Below are 21,141 nucleotides of genomic sequence, written 5' to 3'. Positions count from 1 at the left end.
GTACAGTTCAGAGACAATGAAATGGCTAGGTTTTGTGAGCCATTAGCTTACTAACTCTAGTAGAAAAGTCCTAACATCCTCCTCCTCACACATTTACATATACAAATTTAAGACCAGTGAGCTCTCTCTCTCTCTCTCTCTCTCTCTCTCTCTCTCTCTCTCTCTCTCTCTCTCTCTCTCACACACACACACACACACACACACCCCACACACACACACCATATAACTCCACCCCAAATACAATACTTTACCAAACATAAGCATTGAAAATTTGCTCCATTTATTTAGGTAGACATGGTATCAGCTGTACACTTCAATACCTCACCAACAGAGAAACAAACTACACTGCAGGATAAATTGATTACAAATAAGAATCAGGCAGTAACTACAAGAGCATGCATATCCAAATCCATAGAAGTTGATGAGAAATCATTTGTGGAGTCACACGAGAAAAGTTAACTATCTTAACCTAGGATAAACGTGCCTGGTACTGGATAAAGTTTGCTTGCATTAGACTCCTCAACATGAGGAAGTACAAATATCTGCACCTGCTAATTCTCATTCTGCACTTGGTTTTATGTGTCTCTTCAGTAATAACAAAAGCATTTGTTATCAATTATTGGAGTCTGAAAAATAAGGTCAATAGGGTGAATTTTCAAATTCTCAAATTGGCAGAGTAGTTCCAGGAATCAAACCCCTTAAAACTTTCTAGAAGTCCTAGAATTTAGGCAGGGATTTGTGTCTCTTTCCATGCAGTCACATTCCCTATCAGTAGTTCAAACTTCTGGGGAATGTCCTTGGAGAGTAGTTCTTTCTTAACTTCCCCTGAGGCATAATAGATGAGGCAAATGAGTGACTTAGGTGGGTCCTATTTGAGCCCACAAAATCTGTCATCTACAAACCTGGAGTCCTAAATGAAGCTCTTCTATCCAGCAAGAATGTATCCAAAGGTTATTTTTCTACCACCACCACCTTTTCTTTATAACAGAAAAATCATTTATTTTCTTTTGACTTTAAGCTGCATTCAATACAAAGGGATAATTAATACAAGAAATTTCCACTCTCCTCATCTGTTCTGCAAAGCAGCCATCACAGCTTTCTTGATGCTTAATTCAGCAAGTATATCCCTGACAATCAATAAGTGTTTATCATACTGGTTTTGGAGACAACGTCTGGAATGTGTGAATGAGTTTCCCACACAGAAATAATATACTTGACAGCAAGGATTTACTTTATCTGTTCCTGACTAACCTGATGCTTAATGACCTCTACAGTCACGGTTACCACCTTTCCTTAGTGGTTCTTTTAACACTTCAGCTGAATAAAAAGTACTTTTAACTGCTCTCGTAAAATTAGTGAAGGAATGTTACATATTTTAGCTCATCTGATGATTGTTATCCTTGCTAATTATAAAAGTAATTCATTTCGGGCTGGAGAGATGGCTCAGTGGTTAAGAGCACTGCTTGCTCTTCCAAAGGTCCTGAGTTCAATTCCCAGCAACCACATGGTGGCTTACAACCATCTGTAATGAGATCTGGTGCTCTCTTCTGGCCTGCAGGCATATGTGCAGAATACTAAGAATACTGTATACATAATAAATGAATAAATCTTTAAAAAAAAAAGTAATTCATTTCATAAGACAGAACAGATTCAAAACGATGCATATGCACATGGTTTACATTGCAGTTTAAATAGCAATACAAGGAGGTGTTGAAACAACACAAATTTATTACATAAGAACATAACTTCTTTTGTCACATAGTTGTAAATTAACTTGAAAAATTTTTGGCATACTAAATACACTATCTAAATAGTAAGGACATTTTATTTCTTCCACACTGTATTATTGAAGAAAGTAAATTGCATACATACTGGTATTAAGTAGACTTTACCAAGGAACCACAAGCTTCTACAAGGGAAGTGTGTGTGTTAGTTGTGAACTGGGCAGTTGTTTAACTATTGGTCAAGTGTTTATATCTTATCAATCGAGTAGAGATGTATATGTATGGACAGCAGTGTGAAACTAAATTGTTTTTACATGGCCTCTGATGGAATGAGAAAGAAAAATCTGAGAATAATTTTGCATACAGTTTGATTCCAAACAATATCTTCACAACATACAGATTTATTTTCTTTATTCATTTCTTTATTTTGCCTTTTTGTTTGATTCTTTTATTTTCTATTGTGCTGTGAAACTGTCTTTGGGTATGACTAATAACTCTGTTAAATAACCCTCTCATGAAATGATTTTACTTTTAATCAAAAGAATGTATGAACCGACATATGAAATAATTGAGATACCACTGCATTTTTAAAATTCAAACTAATATGAATTTAAAACTAATTATATAATAAGAATAGTTCCTAAATACAAGACTTAAATAGTTTTCATTCACTGAAGTCAAACTTGCCATTTTTGTGGAATTTATTTTTTAAAAAGCTAAACAAATTTAAGTTTGTTTTTTCTTCACAATAGATTTTTTAAAAACTTAGACATTTTTTCATAGGAACCCTGTCTCAAAAAACCAAAAAAAAAAAAAGACATTTCTTATCTTCACTGACTGTGTATGCATGCATACATGCATTTTAATTTGATCCTCTTGGTGATAATATTGGCTATATGACATTGCTCAATTTAGAAAATATGGTAATAATTTTACTCTACTAATACATACTTTCTTCTGAAATCAGGAAGAGCTAATTATTTAATCAGCATTTAAGAAATGGCAATATAACTCTTAAACCCAGGCATAGTTTTGTCAGGAAAAGTACACTTTCCAATCCAGAAATGGAAAAGCAAATCATTTTCCTGAAATACCAGGTACACATTTTAAGAGAATAAGCATATGAACAGATAGTTTAGTGTTAAAATAGCCAAAAACTGTTGTTAAGCAGTTAAATGATATTTTACTGTTAAATCATGCTGAATATATATATATATATATATATATATATATATATATATGTTTTTATTTGACTGATATTTTATTTGGCTTTAAGAAATCACCAAACTTAGTGCTTCCCAAACAACAAAGACAGAACATTTGTGTCCACATTTCCAGAGTAGATTAAGCCACTCCTAAGATTTAACAAAATTCTAGTTAAACACTGAGAAGTCCTCTTGAAAGAGTCAATGAGTCCTGTATAAACTGTACTGTAAAAACAGAAGAAACCAAACATGTGGAAGGCAAACATCTTATGACCGTTTTAAAGACTCTTGGAGAATAATTAGAATAGAATACACTTCTGCTATTCCTCCACAGAGACACTAAAAGTACACAAAATCTAATCCAGAATAGTTTGGGTAAAGATGCAGAGTGATGTACTGGGGTTCAGTCGCTAATTTAAACAATCAAAATGGATTCATCATTCTGATTCTAAATTGCCTCCAGTTAGGAACAAACCCAAATTTGACATGAGAACACCCCTAAGAGATGTCGCTGTCTCCTTCCTAGCCTCATGAAACTCAAAGAGCCTGGAAATCTGCAATTCTGAGAGAATTCGAAGCACTGAGTCAATAAGCCCCACAAACAATAGAGGGAAGAATAATCAGGCCATATTCTTTATGAATAGAAGCTCAGTACCGGATTAGCAGGTTTTGTTGTGGTTTTTGTTGTTGTTGGCTTTTTAAATGACATTTTATTTTTCTTCAAGGAATGAATTTTTATTTCAGTCTCTTTTGGGTCATTGACATTGTTAGAAGCAAAGGAATTCAAGGTGTAATTATTTCACCATTATTAGTAAATACAAGTTTATCATAGTTTTACAAAAAAAAAAAATCAATGTAATCAGTTATCAGGCAATAACCAACCTGAGTCAATGTGCACCAAGTACTGCAGGTTGAGTGCTTTTGAATGAGTTGCAGTTGCATTCCATTTGGAGTGCTGTGTACGGAGCTGCCAGATAGCAAATGAGAGGTTTATTTAGCGTTTGGGGGAAGCTTATAAAAGAGCTAAGCCTCATTCCTTCTAACATCTTAACAGCGCTACAGTTTCTTACAAAATATGTTTTATCGTTTCAAGAAATGCTGTTAACCTCGCAGTTTTAAAACTGAATGAACAAGGCCTCTTGGACAAATTGAAAAACAAATGGTGGTACGACAAAGGAGAATGTGGCAGCGGGGGAGGTGACTCCAAGGTTAGCCTCAATGTCACCAAGCGGGTAAACAGTATGTCAAGTAATAGGTGCATCTGCTAGGAGACTTATGGTATATCTGCTCATAGATGGACTGTCAGTCAAATACCTTTAACATCTTTTTACATCTCAAATATGCAATTACTGTCAAAACAAAAATATTTGCAACTGTTATTAATTTGGTGAAACACTCATAACCCTGGTGAAAAGGTGGGAACCTTTGGCTTTAAGGAAATGGAATCTTACAGAGCTGGTTTTGGAAAGCAGGAGGTCTCTGAAAGAATGATGTAGTGAGCCAGGCAGTGGTGGCCCACACCTTTAATCCCAGCACTTGGGAGGCAGAGGCAGGTGGATCTCTGTGAGTTTGAGGCCAGCCTGGTCTACAAGAGCTAGTTCCAGGACAGGCTCTAAAACTAAAGCGAAACCCTGTCTCGAAAAACAAAACAGAACAAACAAAAAGAATGGTGTAGTGTTGAGTAAAAAGGGGAGAAAAGGCAAAGCTGACTTGTTTTCTACATTAATGAATGACCAAACTTCTACCAAATTTCCAATTAATATCAATAACTTGACTCCACCTTAATTTGATAGCATTCTGACCAGACAGCTTTCCCTAGACAAAGCATTACAATGCACAATTATGTGGTTTACATAATTACTTTGCTTTCCATTAAGGGATGAGTCAGGAAACATTAAGACTACAAGGTAATATGAACTCATCTTTGTCTTCATCTCACACACACCATAATTTCTGCCTCATCACTCTTTCTCATTTCTAATTAATTCTTTCAAAGAAAAATAAGAAAGTTCATGATTAGGAGGTATTCTAACTAGTGACCCAGAATGTGTGTGTGTGTGTGTGTGTGTGCATGTGTGTGTGTTTGTGTGTGTATGTGTGTGCGTGCGTGTGTGTATGTGTGTGTTTGTGTGTGTATGTGTGTGCGTGCATGTGTGTAGATAAAGAAAACAATACCTAGATAGGAAATTGTGACTGAGAATCTACCTTCAACCCCTAAAAACATAATTAAAACTTTAAATTATACCTTTAAAAGCATAGATTTTACTTAATCCAGAAAAGTACAAGAATGCTTCCCATCCCTTAATAAGAAGACATCCTACTTCTATCCTGTCTTCAGGTTCCTGAATGAATTGTACATTTTCTCATGAGACCACATAAATATTTGTGGAATAAATATTTTGCCATGATTCCAGATACCATCTCTCTTAATCCTCTCTCTGATGCTATAACATAGTGTCTGATCTTAAGTAATTGATAAAGAAAGCACAACGTCCAAAAGGAATGGGCGAAGTTCTGAATACATCACAATGGCAGATGACATCATATGGCAGAGGAGGGTATAAAAAAATAAGAGGCAGAAGGGGTGAGAACCAAACCAGGAGAGACCAGATAGGAGAGGAGAGAACATGGAGATATTAGGGCTGCTCTCTTAGTAACAGCCTGCTTTTCTGAGGACCAATCCAACCCCTCAAAGCTTCCAGTAACAGACTCAAACCCCTATGAACACACAGACCTCTTAAAGAACCTGCCACCACAGTGAAATTACATTGAGGGATTAACCCTTAATGAGTCTGGGGAAGCAAATCACATTTAAGTTATGGCATTAGATTAAAAAGTAATAAATAAATTCATTTTATTTTTTGACTCTAACTTCCCTAGAATTTTCTCATAATTTTCCTAAACACATAAATATATTTATGTTTGGAGACAAAAGTATTCCTTTGTGGAAATTAGAAATGTCAGAAAAATGTGCTGTAATAACACCAGGAAACTTAAAATGTATGTGTTATATTCAGAAAAAATTCTGTTTGAAAATTTTATAATCACAATCTTAAAACATATAACAATGCTTCATGGATTATTTTTCTACAAACATAAATACCAGTTCTATTTTAGGCTACAAGAAAGATTATCCAGAGGAAAACAAAGAAAATACAAATCTGTGTGGGTCGGGAAATCTACACAACAAAAATCATTATGGCTTAATTAATTAATCATTATGGCTTAATTAAATGAGGAATTTAACAACTGGGTCCATGTCACACATGTGAGATATCACAGACCTGAGTAAGCACTTGTGCTCTCAGAATAAGTGTGTATCTAACTTTATTTTTCCTAAAAACAAACTTTTGTTCTTTTAGTATGTATTATTATAGTATTCACAAATATAAATGAGAAGTTGTGTTCCAAACCATTATTTTAAGTCTTGACAGGGAATGCTCCAAAGTGTTTTAAAATTTAACATAAAATACTCACCTAAAATGAAATTTCAGTATGTTCTGTTTTCCCTTGGGAGTTTAGTTTTCATATACGTGTAAGGTTTACACCAAGAGAATAAGGTCGTTGAGGTCTAAAGGTTAATAATATCTTAGTATGAATTCAATAAAATGCCCTATAAACTTGCCTGCAGGCAATCTGATAGAGGCAGATTATCTCTTTTATAGTTCCTCTTCCCAGAAAATTCTAGCTGTGTCAAGTTGACAAATTACTAACCAGGACAGCTACCATCATCATGAATATAAGTACACTGTTCAGGTTTATACTGAGTAAATGGAATTAATCTTCTAGTAAGGAAGTAAATGGCATGCTGTATTTTATCAAATGTGTTCAGCAATTCTTAGAAGTGAAGCACAAGACACCAGAATGGTAAGGCAAAAATGACAACTTTAACGATGTCCAGAGGAACTCAGACCATCTCCAGAAGAAGGACTCAAAAGCCACCAGCCACAAATACTTAGCAAGAGAAGACCCCAGAATTACTACTGTCCACCCATTCTGCCTACTTTCCTCTTATCTCATGAGAAGGAAAAACTAAGAGAATCCTTTTATTTTTTCCAACTACGAGTGTTGAGGGAGAGCTGAAGTCTTCCATTCTAAGATATTCTATATATTTAACACTGAAGGAATCGAAGATGGCAGACAAATCTGTTATAAAACATCACTAGCTTGTTTGTAATAATTGTAATCACTTAACTATAAAGTTTAGTTATGTTAATATGGTAGACTCAAGACAGATGATTGCTTATGGTGATGTCATTTAAGGTCAATTCTGTGATTTAGAAGGAAAATGCAAGTGTAGCCTCATACTGTAAACCAGCAATTTACATATCATGTAAAGACCTTCTACTACCTAAACCTGTCGTTGGCCAATAATACTGGTGACACCATTCTCCTTGTATGAACTTACTATGCAGTCAATTTATTGATAGACACCATCCACATATTCTTAGAAAGTAAGTAAAATCTCACTAGCTAAATCATAGTGAATGACTATAGCTTCTACTTAACTTGATGTTATCTCTATTGATTTTGAAGGAGAAAAGTAAGACGGTTTTGGATTCCAATTGCTTTCCACGTGTATGGGGGAAAATTACAACTGATTTTGAAACTCAACCAGCCAATAGTTTTGGATTCACAGTAATTGCATATATTTTTATTTAAAAATCCTCTTTAGCAGTATGTGCCTGTTACATAAAGCGATGGAGCAGGCCCCAGTTTTATGTCTGATTCTAAACCTGGGCCTACAGTTCAAGACATACAACCTACTGTGGCCTTTGCTCCGTCACTTTGCCATGTGATTCTAATGTAGTTTTACTTGAATAACATAAAATAACATATATAATGTTATTTATGTTATTTTCCACGTGAAGAACTCCTGTAAACCTTGCCGTTTTGAAACTCAGTGAGGCAGGCGTCTTAGACAAGCTGAAAAACAAATGGTGGTACGATAAAGGTGAATGTGGACCCAAGGACTCGGGAAGCAAGGTCAGTCATTGCAGTTTGGGGACTCTTCTTGTGTGTAAAACAAACAGTAACTGGGATCAATTGTCCAAAGCTTATGAAGCCTTAAGCACTGAACTTTTCTGTCCATTGCCTAAATTTGAACTTAATGCCATAAACTTCAGCACAGATGCTGTCAAAAGAAATAAACTGCTCCTCAGTAGTAAAGATTAAAATAAACTAAGATTAACCCTTATATAGTAACTATTATATATAATAACAGAGCTATCTTATATATTATAACAGATAATATTAACTATTATATATACATTATTAGAAAATTATATTAGTCTCCAACTTCTTTATCACTAATCTTTGTCAGTTAACTTTGTGTTTTGGAAAAGGAAACCATAAAGTGTATATTTAAAAGGTGATTTCCAAAACAGGAATGAGAAATTGATCAGCAGCTATCCAGAAAAATATATTAAATAAAGTTCAGGGTCATGGCACCACAATGACAAGCATTCTGCCTTAGTTCAAAGAGGCCAGTCACATTTATGGTCTGACAAATCAATAAAATGAGCTTCCAGATCTATTATCTCAATAGAGATTATTTTTAAAAATCAGTATTGACACTGTATGTCCACAAGTCCTAAGATCTTTTGCTCTTGGATTTATTTTTAAAGATTTATTTATCTTTATGTGTATGGGTGTTTTGCTTGCATGTCTGTTCCTGCATTCTTAGAGACCAAAAGATGGCATTGGATACCCTGGAACTGGAGTTACAGACACTTAGTTGTTAGTTGCTGTGTGGGTGCTAGAAATGGAAACCACATCCTATGGAAAAACAGACAGTACTCTTAACCACTGACCACTCTACAGTTCCAACTCATGAATTCTTTACAGAGAAATTCAGAAATATATAGGCTGATTTTGCAGAGTGTAAAGTTACATGTTTATTATAATTGGAAAAAAGATCACATTTATCAGTGATTCAGCATACCTATACATACTAATAGAATATATCTAAGAAAGGCTGGGGAGTAGTGGCACATACCTTTAATCCCAGCACTCAGGAATATGTGTGTGTGTGTGTGTGTGTGTGTGTGTGTGTGTGTGTGTGTGTGTGTTTGCTCCTATTGTCCTATTGAAGATTTTTTAATTTTTTTTTAAACTTTTTCAGTATAGCATTTTAGAAAGAAAAGGAGCTGCTGTTTATTCTAAGATATTGAAACAAGTAACATTTGCAGAGTTTCTATTATTTTTAGAAAGCAATGTCAGTTTAATAGGTCATCTTTCAAACCTTACACACAGTTAATAATTTTTGTCTACCTTTGAAACAGAGTAAAATGAGACAAGCTTTGACCATATAATGAAATTGTCACCTTGTGTCCTGCCGTAAAATAAGACAAACACAATAATTAAAACCATGTAACCTTAAAATAACATGACTAAGCATACAAATACATATATAAAGAGAGAGATATAAATATATAAATGTATCACTTGACTTAAATACTTTTCTTATATAACTACTGGAGAACTTAGATAAATTTTGCATGCAAGCTATTGTGGGATAGATGGTGGCCACAAAACACCTTTCAGGGTGTCTTACTAAATTTTTTTACAATAGTGTTATATTATAAATATATTAATAGTTATGGCAATTTTAAGTTACTGTCACAATTTAATATCTTTCAGACTATTCCCAGATATAAAAATAAGATTATATATATATATATATATATATATATATATATATATATATATATATATATAATGGGGTTCTGAACTATAATATGCCTAACATATTGACTATTAAGCATTTTAAGTGTCAATGGGATTATAATTTCCAATCAGTAAAAGCATTTATAAATATGACCATACATAGTTTGTTTCTCAATTTGTATGTATTTTATAGAAAATTGTCTTCAAAAATCCATAAGTAATGACATAAACCTGTATTCCCAGAACTTCAGAGGTAGAGACAGTCAGTAAGGAGTCAAAGCTACCCTTAGCTCTATAGTGAGCCAATCTAGGCTACATAAGACCCTGCTTCAAAAAATAAGCATCAAATTAAATGAAAAACTTTAAAATACATAAAATTATGCATGTTGCTAAATAGTATATATTTATTTGTATTTTATATGTTGTATATACAACACTATATTGCACATAATATTGTTAAGTAGTATAGAAAATTCAAAATTGCTCATGAGGTTCTCCTGCGAACACACTGGAATAATAAATGATGCATGCCGTAATGCCTTATTATTTACACACTTAATAAGTTAACAATGTGACACTGATAACCTAAAGACCCTTAATCCTGTAATTAAGAAATGTGGCATGATAACTATCCAAGAGAAGTATTAAACACTAAAAAATGTGTTTTAAAGGATGTAAAGCCCAAAGATTTTCTTCCACATATTCTGAGCATGACATTTTCAAAGTCTAAATAAGACCTCTTCTGCCTCCCTATGTAAATATATGAATGCTTTTACATGGTTTAGTATAGTGATTTTCTTTACATATTTAGTAATGATAAAATGTTTGGATTTTATTGAATGTAATTATATTAATTTATTGGTAATTATTATAATTTTCTTTTCCCAAGAGCTATAAGCTTTATGTTTACATCTATATACCTGCATCAGTGACTTAACCTGTAATAGTTCCCAGTACAATTAAGCATTTCTTTTAATAGGCTGATTTGAATGTATATGTTCTTTTACCTTTTCTGTGTGACATTCCCATAGTTAACTGAAGTCTCTTTATCCTCCCTAGGACAAGACGAGTGCCTTGAGCCTGAGCAACGTAGCAGGCGTCTTCTACATTCTGGTTGGCGGCTTGGGCTTGGCAATGCTGGTGGCTTTGATAGAGTTCTGTTACAAGTCCAGGGCAGAGGCGAAGAGAATGAAGGTGGCAAAGAGTGCACAGACTTTTAACCCAACTTCCTCGCAGAATACCCACAATTTAGCAACCTATAGAGAAGGTTACAACGTATATGGAACCGAAAGTATTAAAATTTAGGGGTAGGACTTAGGGCCTACACCAGTGAGTGGGGGCTGCATCCTGTGAACGCAGTGTTGTGACCTGTCTTGTCCAGTGGTGGTACTGCTTGCTTTTACTTAGAGCTTTCTATTTTTGACATTTTCAGTGCTCAGTGGTTCTGTTTTTGTTGGCTGCAGATGTTCTGTTTGAACTTTATGTTGCCAATAGATATCTGCATTGTAATGGTCAGAACATGAAAACAAATTAGAATTGCTCCACAAATCGATGGAAACAGCGTGATTTCCCCCAAATCAGAGAAAATTGAAATTCCATCTGAGCTTCCCTAAGCAGAGACCAGCTAAATTTCTATGACAACTCATAAATGCAAAGAAAATAAGAGCAAAACATATTTTAATTGATTAAAAAAAAACCTAGGAAGTTGCCTGGTTTTGATAAGGTTACAATGTTTTTTAAACAAAAAATACATATAAAGGATCCCCATCGTAAGGACTGCATGAATTTTGCTCTAATCTAACATGTCTTCCATTGGCTAGTCATATTTCTTTACTTAAATGCATTAATCCCTATTGTTTGTTCATTTTGGTTATGATACACATTTATTAAATGAGATTCAACTTATACAAATTCACTTATTACTGAAGCATTCTAAACAATCCAGCGCTTCTCCATTTCTCCATCAAAAATTTCAGATACAGACACACACACACACACACGCATACAGATATATATATATATATATATATATATATATATATATATATATATATATATATAAAACGTATATATAGATAACATATACACACATATATATGTTAGAGAAAAATGAAATATTTCAGTGAGTTATTATACATTTTCCCCATTTTTTTCCACTTTGGTTTCTTTTTAAAAAGCCACATAGCCATACTTATACACTCTCCTCATGTCACAATAAAAATGATATACATTCCAGGAAGTACAGATGGAAGTTAACTTTTCAGAATCTAAACATCCACTTGTTTTCTCTAATGATCAAAGGTGGTTTTAAAATAAGACCCTAATGGATTTAGTATTGCTCTTCTGAAACCAAAACTCTGACAAAATCATTTTCTAAAATCATATATAATCGCCTAATGAATCAGCTTTTGTTTAGATTGCATAATAAATGAGACATACTTGAGGCAGCTGAAAGTCAAGACAAAAAAATATTTACTAATATGTATATTTGAAGTTGTGCAAGAAAACATGGTTGATTTGATATTTAATGACAGAAACTTCTGAATTGTGTGCTACTTTCTGAAAGGAAAGAAAGAAACCACCCTGGTGATCAAGACAGGTTCTCCCCACTTTCTAGAATCCTAAGGTTGAACACACATGCACAGTGACAGCTTCAGCTGATTTGTTCTCAATTTTCTAAAAATTGTGAAAGCTAAGTCCTCAGTTCACTCCAATAAAGCACCGTGAGCTTATCTTCAAATATGGTTAGGTGCTTTAAGAGAAACTACTTGAAAATTCATGGAAATAAACTGAGACTGTGTCAAGGTTGATGGCCATTAAGAAAATACTTTTATCTTAATATTTGCTGAGTTGAAGAGAAATTTTTCAAATGGAAGAGCAATATCTCACCTGGGTTATTTGGAATGAATTCATAACGCATCTTATTTCTTGTGTTACTAAAAGTGAGTTTCTTGTTCATTCCATTCATTTGATAAAGCCAAGATGGAAAAGCAATATTCAAAAATATTTAAAGAAATACCAGTGAGTGCATTTATTGCAAAGTCTGGTAAATTATTAAAGAAAAGAGTTAAGCATTCCCAGGTTAGAACTTTTACATCATAATTTTCTTTTAGTTGAAGCCTGTCACTGAAGTTCATCAAATGTTACCTCCTTTAAGGCTAAATTTGACCTTTTAAAAAACACATTTTGAATATAGACCAAGCACTCATAGTCATGTAAATATGTAATTTTTTTATTTTAATAACAGTAACATTCAGAGTAAGCAAAAATAATTTGTACCTGCAGCAAAGACTTGAGAGTAAACAATTTTTATTTTACTGTCAAACTGATACGTTTTTCCCTCTTAAAAACTTTGTAGAGACATGGCCACTTATGACTAGAATCCTAACATTTGAAACTCTGAGACAAGTGGATTTCTGCACATTTTAGGCTACTCTTGGCTGTGAACAGATATTATGTCTTGAAGATAAAAAGAAAGAAAGGGGGTTCTGCTGACATAATTATTGATTGTTAATTTAGATGCCATCTGGCACCTCTGAAATCAAACTCTGGAAACTTTATACATATAAGATCTACTTAGAAATGTGGCTAGGGGCCAGAGTGATGCTCAGATGTTTGGAGGGCTAGCGCACTATTAGAGGGCCAACACTCAGTTCCCAGCACCTACATCAGATGGCTCCCAGACACCTATTGCCCCAGCTTCAAAGGTTCTGACACCCTTTTCTAGCCTCTGTGGACACACACACAGACACACACTCACACTATACACACAAACATTCACTTATTTGAACTCACAGACAATCTTATATCCTATGTTCTTCAGCAACTGAATTAATTCATTCTAAACTCCAAAATATCCCCTCTAAAAGTTACTGTGTTCCAAACAGCTAGGCATCCACTAATTGGTTCTTATTTCCCCTTGTTAGGCAGCTTACAATACGTTCTATGTGTTTTTTTTTTCTTTTTTCTTTTTATTTATTTTTTAAAAAAGAAAACAAACTATCTTTTTTTATTATACATACCAATCCCATGTTACCACTCCCTTTGTTGGCTCTTCACTAAAAACACCGAACCCTGAAAGAAAAGATTGCATTTGAAAGTTTTACAGCAACTCCAATCCCATATCCTGGGTTATATTTCTTAAATAAAATGTTTTTTGCTGCATCTTCTTGATGCAAACAATACTGTTTTGTTCATTTTTTTTTTGTTATAACCACTTACTCTCTAGGAATCTCACAGGTGTCTCCCTTTTCAAAGCAAGATTACTTGGAAGTACAGTCTACTTCTGAGTTCCCAGGCAAGACTCTGACAAGGCCATGAGGGCCTTGAAGAACGGGTCATTTCACATGTTTGTCTTTTGAGGATTTTTTTTTTTTTTTGAGACAGGGTTTCTTTGTGTATCCCTGGCTGTCCTGGAACTCACTCTGCAGACCAGGCTGGCATTAAACTCAGGAAGCCATGCTTCTGCCTCCTGAGTGTTGGGCTTATATGCCCCCTCTTTCACATGTTCTTATGAAGTTAAATTTCTCCATTTCTAGCTTCCTTGATGGTATACTGTATTTCAGTTTCATTATAATTTTAAAAATGTGCAATATCTTCACTTATTATTTTATTTGATACAATTTATATTCAACACATTCTTCGGTGTGTAGTTCTTCAGGGTTTTCTATAATTTTATTTTTTAAAAAATAAGTTTTTTCATACAAAGTATTTTGATCATGGTTTTTCTCCCCCATTTTCCTAGATCTTTCCCACCTCCTAACCCACCTCAATTCAACTCTCAGCAAAGTAAAGTTTATTAAGTTTATTTGGAATTTTATCCTTTTCCCTTTACATCCAAAGAAAAGTATCCCCCCATGTCTGAATATTCATCCACTGGACAAATATTTACTGAGTGGCTATTCAGGTAGCAAATAAAAGCTGAAGTTCAGGGTCACCGGGATGATTTAGGGTGTCAAAGCCCTTGGGGCAAAGCCTGATGACCTAAGCTCAGGCCCAGGACCTACGTGGTGAAAGAAAGAGAACCAACTCCTACAAGTTATTTTCTGACCTCCACACACATGCCATGACATGAGTTCATGCACACACACACACACACACACACACACACACACGTGCACGCGCGCGCTCCACATGCGTACGCACACATACACACACAAACACATACACAATTAGTAATAAATGTAGTTTTTAAAAAATCAAATTTTGATTTCAAGGGACTAATGGAAGTTAACCAAGAAAGAGTGTTATTTCCCTAAAAACCTCATTATATGCCAAATGTATCTAAATACAAATGCTTTTGATGTTTCTATAAAGTCCTATCCTAAGTCCTCATCATGAAAATAGGCATTCATTTTTTACTTCAGTCATTTTGACTACTGTTATATTCACCTTTTATTTTAATCATAGTTAAATCACTCTATGCTATTTGAGTTCATCTTTCTGTTATTATCAGGGTGAATGATTTCTAACATTTTTACTCCAACAGCTTTTAGTAAAATAATGAATTTCATTCACATAAATTAGTCAAACATTAAATTTCCAGAGCATATCAAACACTAGAATGTAATTTCCTATGGAATTAGATAAAATTTAGTTCTCAATAAACAAATACATTGTGAGTTGCAAGAAAGTGGGGGTCCCATCTTGGTCACCACAAAGCTTAGGGGACATCTCCTTTGTCTTATTTTTCTCTTATTAACTCTAGGATTTATTTGGCTACGAAGGATTTGGAGTCTGTAAAATGTAAACAGTAGTCAGATTTACATGATCACAGAGCCAACATCTCCTCTATAAGAGTGCTATTTTCTGCTACCTGAGAAGGCAGGAAATAAAGATTCAGTGAGTGTTCAGAGACGGGCCACCAGAAGACCCCATTCATTTCTGTGCATTGTCAAATATACCTACTTTCAATGCACCTCCTTAAAGCATAAAACTTACAAATGAACCTTGATTCCTAACAGGCATACAGTGAACTATATGTCACTAACTGTGCTGTTCTGAGTCATGTCTGGAACTCGTGTGAATGGTCTGTGCAAGGAAAACAGGAAATCTGTGTATTTATAGTTTAGCAATTTTCTGTGCTTTACAAAACCATTCCTTGCACCAGAAAAACATCTAGCAAGAAAATACTATGGTTTATAGAATGCCCATAAAACAGAAGAGAGCTCTGAAGCTTCTTTGGAAGTACTAGGTTGTAGAGACCAAGTGAAAAGGTTTCTTCTATCCAGATTGGCTCAGAAAATCCAGATTTTGTGATCTTTCAAACAGCTTTTAAATATATAGGCCCTAAAACTCTAGACCAATTAATTCATCCCCTATTGTATCTGAAATTTTCTTTCCCTTACAAACAATTTGACCAAAAAGCACATGAAAAAAAAATGCAGATGTCTAATTATCGATATTTTGGTGTTTGATGTGCCACGTTTTGTTGAAGCGAGAGAAATATCATAACACCTGGCATCCTCTCTGTTTCCTTTTCATGCAACACAGCTGACTTTTTCCGAAGCCATAAGAAACAAAGCCAGGTTATCCATCACTGGGAGTGTGGGAGAAAACGGCCGTGTGCTGACCCCCGACTGCCCCAAGGCCGTACACACAGGAACTGCAATTAGACAAAGCTCGGGATTGGCTGTCATTGCATCGGACCTACCATAAAAACCAAAAAAATAATTGAGTGCCTTAATTATACTGTGTTGGTGACTGATGGAAATGCAGCTCGGAGAGACGGGTCCAGCGTGGTTCCTGGTTTAACACATCCTTTGACTGAGAGCAGGAAGGACGTTCTGAGTGTCGGACATAACCAGTGCATGAGTTCAGCACGGAAATTCAGACTCGGGTTTTATATCAGGAAAACTCACAATTTAGTTTTTTGGGAGAGGAGTGGGGGGTGTCTGGGACGGGTGTATTAACAGCAACGAATTTCACTTGAGCGCACTTAGAACTAATCAGACTGGCCAGTTAGAGCATCATACTGTGAAGTTCTTTCTCAGAAAGGCCATGTTCACCACAGGAAGGGGTTCAACAGTTAATAGAGGTCAAGGAACCTGCTAGCCTGTGTCTCCACAACACCCATGTAGTCGATGGAATAATCTGCAGCTGAGACATGCAGTCACTAAAATGTGATAAGAAAATAATAAACATGTAAATCCTGTGGGGGAACAAACAACAAAATTTAAAGAAAGTATTTACAGTTACTTTGGAAATAAAACAATACTGAAACATGCTTGCTTTTTAACTGAAGTAAATCCAGTAGAGGACAACACAATTCTTTTTTCTAACCATCTTAGGGAACAATACATTGCAATAATTGATATAAATGTCATCACTGTAACAAACTTTAGAAACTTTTTTAATGTAAAAGTTGTTGGTCACCTTGTTTCCCGTACCCTTCGCTCTGTCGCACTGTTCTTCACTCTGTCGCACTGTTGGTTCATAGATTGTGTTTGTCTGTCAGGAACAAAAAGAAAATAGGTGAAGAAAATGCTGACATGAAGTCATTCATCTGCAATGTAGAATTAAAAAAAGACTACAGGTCACTCATGTTATCATTATAATTTATAATCCTGTTCTGTGTACAAAATTGTAATTTTTGTACCCGCCCAAAAGAATAAAACAACACTTTTTCTTACAGTATATATCTACAGAATGTAAATTTTTCCCTATAATCATACAAGTTATTTGAGAAACTCGAAGACTGCATGAGGGATGTAGAAATCAAAGAACAGATTATATAAACAAATGTAGGCTGTCTTTATTATTTCTGCATAGTATGCTTTCCTTCTTTTACAGATGTTGGCCTCATTTGTTAATAGATTAAGTTTTCAGAGATGGAGTCTTCGAGTATGGGAATGGACAGCTGTTTTGACACCAACATACCTGTGTGGAAATTTTACTTGACTCTATTTTGCTGCATTGACTTTAGTATCTCTTGGACTTTTTCCCTCATTCCTATACTTCCATTTGAGTTCTTTGAAGGCGCTGATAACTGTTTGGGGTAGAACACAACTGAAAAACTCAAACCTTATTTTTACCCCAAAATTATGAAAAAATTAAATCATAATTATTTTTAAGAAAACAAAACATTTATGGTTTAAAAGGTCTGTTTCATTTCAAATGATGAATGAGTTCAATGATATAGTAAAAATCACCGACTGAGGGATATTTGCCGAAAGCACAAGTTAGAATAATTCCTGAAGTGTGGCCTTGAAGGATAAGTTGAGTTTTCACAGGTGGAGGTATGGTAAAGAGCCTATGGGAGAGCAGCCACAAAGCCACTCGTTGGGCAGGCCTGTGTACAGGGCTTGTGCAGCAAGGTGGCCGGGAGAGGGCACAGGCTGTGACACCATGGGAGCTCTGGCAGAAATATGGACTGGTTTTCTTTCCTTTAACCCTCACAATCTCCTTTCAATATCTGTGTCACTACCATGTAATCCTTATAACACATGTATACACTGTCCCTCTAGAAAGGCTACTTCTCTGTTATTGAGCAAATGGTTCCTTTTCAAATCTGAGCCTTCCCTGATGTCTTTTTCTCTTACTCCCACCCATCTTCTCAGCCAGCTAATGGACTTGCCCAGCACACAGAATACTGCATCTACCATTTCTTTTGTCTGTAGCTCTCTTCTGTCTTTACCTGACTGTCACTCGTCCTTCAGCACTCGGATTGAATTTTATTTGCACTGGGAGTATTTCCATGATTATCCACCAGCCCTGCCTAGGATGCTGACCTACATGCCATTCTTAATGTTTCTTACCCATTATGGCACTCACCATACTGCACTGTAATTGCCTGTGTACTTGTCTATAAACTACTAGACTGTCAGCTCCTTGAGGGCAGGGACTGTGTCTATCTTGTTCACAGTTGTATCCCCAGCACCCAGCACAGTGCCTGGCATATTGTAGGTGCTTAATAAATATTTGTTGAATGAAATAACTAATTGGATTGATTTAATTAAGTTGAAGCAGAAAAAATATATTTTCTTCTTAACAGTCCCTGGGGTATAAATTAGCTATAGAGTGCTTAAAATAAGCTAAGATTGACTGCCCTCAGAATATTTTTAATGACACTGAAGAAAATAGCTAAAAAGAAATACACATAAAAGATTTAGTAAATTTTCTCTTTTTGGTTTTTCAAGATAGTAAATTTTCTCTTTGTGGTTTCTCTGCATTGCCTTGACTGCCTTGGACCCTGCTCTGTAGATCAGGATGGCCTTGAAATCGGGGGATCCACCTGCCTCTGCCTCCCAAATGCTGAGATTAAAGGCTTGTGCTACCATGTCCAGCTTTTCTTTTCTTTTTTTAAAAACAATGCAAAACCAAAAAAATTATTTGATGTGTTATGAAGGGCAGTGGGCTTGGGAGTGACAAGAATTGCCCATGGCAATTCGATGCTCTCTAATCAGATGTGCAGGTTCCCTGTTTAACTATAACTCTGTAGCATAACTTAGCTTGACTAGTAAGCACTTGAGAATAAGGATTAAGTTTAGTGTTTAGATATTCTTTTAAAATAACATTCATTTAAGCTTGGAGTGGATTTGTGCTCTTTGAAAGAGTTATGTTTTTACAGTATAAAGTAATTTTGGAAAAAAGAAAAGAATAATTTTGAAACCACTGTGGAGTCATAGCTGCTGAAAAGTTATTAAACTTAGAAATGTGATTTTAAAATATGTGAAAGTTAAGGCTGGTGAGACAGCTCAGTGGGTATAGGTTCTTGCCATGCAAGCCTAATGACAATCCATGTAAGCGTGGAAAAGTAGAACTGGCTCCACAGAGCTGTCTTCTGACTTCAACACATGCATAGTGGCAGGCATGTACTCTCTCTGTCTCTGTCTGTCTCTGTCGGTCTCTCTCTGCCTCTCTCTCTCTCTCTCTTCTCCCCCCCTCTCTCTCACACACACCATATACACACAGTAATGCTTCATAAAAATTTACATTTAAAGTATTTGATTCCACAAAATAGAAGAACTCAGTTACTGAACACAAAAGATCACTATTTAGTGAAACTAAATATTTCAGACAAAAGCTTCTTAGGAATTACATGAGCTAGGTAATCAATGGGCACCATAAGCTAAGTAATCAATATGCCGTGACCACCATGAGGAGCTCTAAAGAGAACCTTGTTACTTACAATCAGCCCCATAACTCATTGATAATGCCAGTCTCAAACTATTATATTCATTTCACATTCCTGCATGTGTTACCTGTGTTGCTTGGTTTTCCCACCTATATAACACCTATTCAGTTTTTTCCTAAGGCACAGTAGATGTTCAATATTTATTTGTCGGTACTTAATCACAACTTTATACATAAAATCAGAATCAATGAATATGTACAATATTTTATTCTCAGAAAACAGGACAATGCAACTTATATTGCCAAGGTAGTTGTAACAGACATAAAGCTCAAACTATAAGTGATACTTTGTACAGTCTGAGACACAGACTGTGGAGTGATCTGTTTTGTAGTTTTTGTTTGTTTTTTCATTTTTGTTATTTTTATATATTACCACTCTGAAGTTCATGTTTTCATATACAGAAGTGTTTTATTCTCACACAGTAGTGAAAAGCTCAGTCTTATTATTTGTAAAAGCAAAAGCAAAAAGAACAGGTTATTTATTTACAAATTCCCTCTGAGCTTTTTTCAAGAGAGCTATTTCATGCAATAATTATGATGTCATTAGAAGAGATAATAAACAGAAATTGTATCTCATAGAAAAGGAAAACACTAAGATTAGTGCTTTCTTATTTCTGTGAACTGAGAAAAACCTTATTCACATATTTGTTTTGCTTTGACTATATTTTCTTTGAAAGTGGAAGAGAATAAGCAAACTAATAGAAGATAAGATAAAGGAACACTAAAATAAAGGGGGTTGGGTAAAAGAAAAACATTTTTTTCAAGTGAACAAAAGCTATTTTTCTCCTTCAAAGATTTTATTTCTACATGTAAGTATGCATGTGTGGAGGCATGTACACATGAGAGCAACACCCAAGGTGTCCAGAAGAGGGCATCACAGGTCCCTTAGATGAAGAGTCACAGGAAGGGCTGGAACTGAACTCCAGATCTCAGGAAGGGCAGACAATTCGTAACTGCTAAGTCTCTCTCTAGCCCAAGGAAAGATGGTTTTTGTTTGTTTGTTTTGTTTGTTTGTTTAGGAGAAAATAGACAGCTCCCACTTCTTACATACTTAATGCATTTCTCTTTGATAGGCATAGAACCTTTACAATTTGACAGGACACAGACTGACACTGTGTCAGCCTTGGAGGACAGAATTAAATAAAATATTCTCAGTCTTGTTTGAGATGATGCTAAGAGATCATTTATCGTTGCCTATATGGTATGTCTACCACCTCTTAAATGCAAAAAAGCTTTAGACTTTTTTAAAGAACAGAAGCTAAAACAATTTAGTCCATCCTTGGCTACATTTAGAAATTAGTATAATGTTTTATTCAAATAAAACTGGTGCTTTTTCAAACTTCTAAATCATGGAATCCATCAATCCTACCTACCTGGCATTTCTCAGAAATGTCTTCCTATTATTCCTC

The 21,141-nt window shown here is 35.0% G+C and overlaps 1 protein-coding gene across 1 annotated transcript in view; it reads left to right on the top strand.

Annotated features, from left to right (window-relative positions):
- Gria4 (glutamate ionotropic receptor AMPA type subunit 4) overlaps positions 1-16,255 on the top strand; it is a 364,384-nt gene extending 348,129 nt beyond the window's left edge. Inside the window, 3 exon segments of the mRNA XM_042054761.1 lie at positions 7,801-7,915; positions 10,658-10,792; positions 16,091-16,255. Coding sequence (XP_041910695.1) covers positions 7,801-7,915; positions 10,658-10,792; positions 16,091-16,255 — 415 coding nt within the window.
- The last annotated feature ends 4,886 nt before the right edge of the window (positions 16,256-21,141 follow it).

Source organism: Arvicola amphibius, chromosome 3, assembly GCF_903992535.2.
Source record: "Arvicola amphibius chromosome 3, mArvAmp1.2, whole genome shotgun sequence".
Taxonomy (NCBI): domain Eukaryota; kingdom Metazoa; phylum Chordata; class Mammalia; order Rodentia; family Cricetidae; genus Arvicola; species Arvicola amphibius.
Note: the sequence above shows the minus strand (reverse complement) of the source record. Positions and strands in the feature narration are given on the sequence as shown.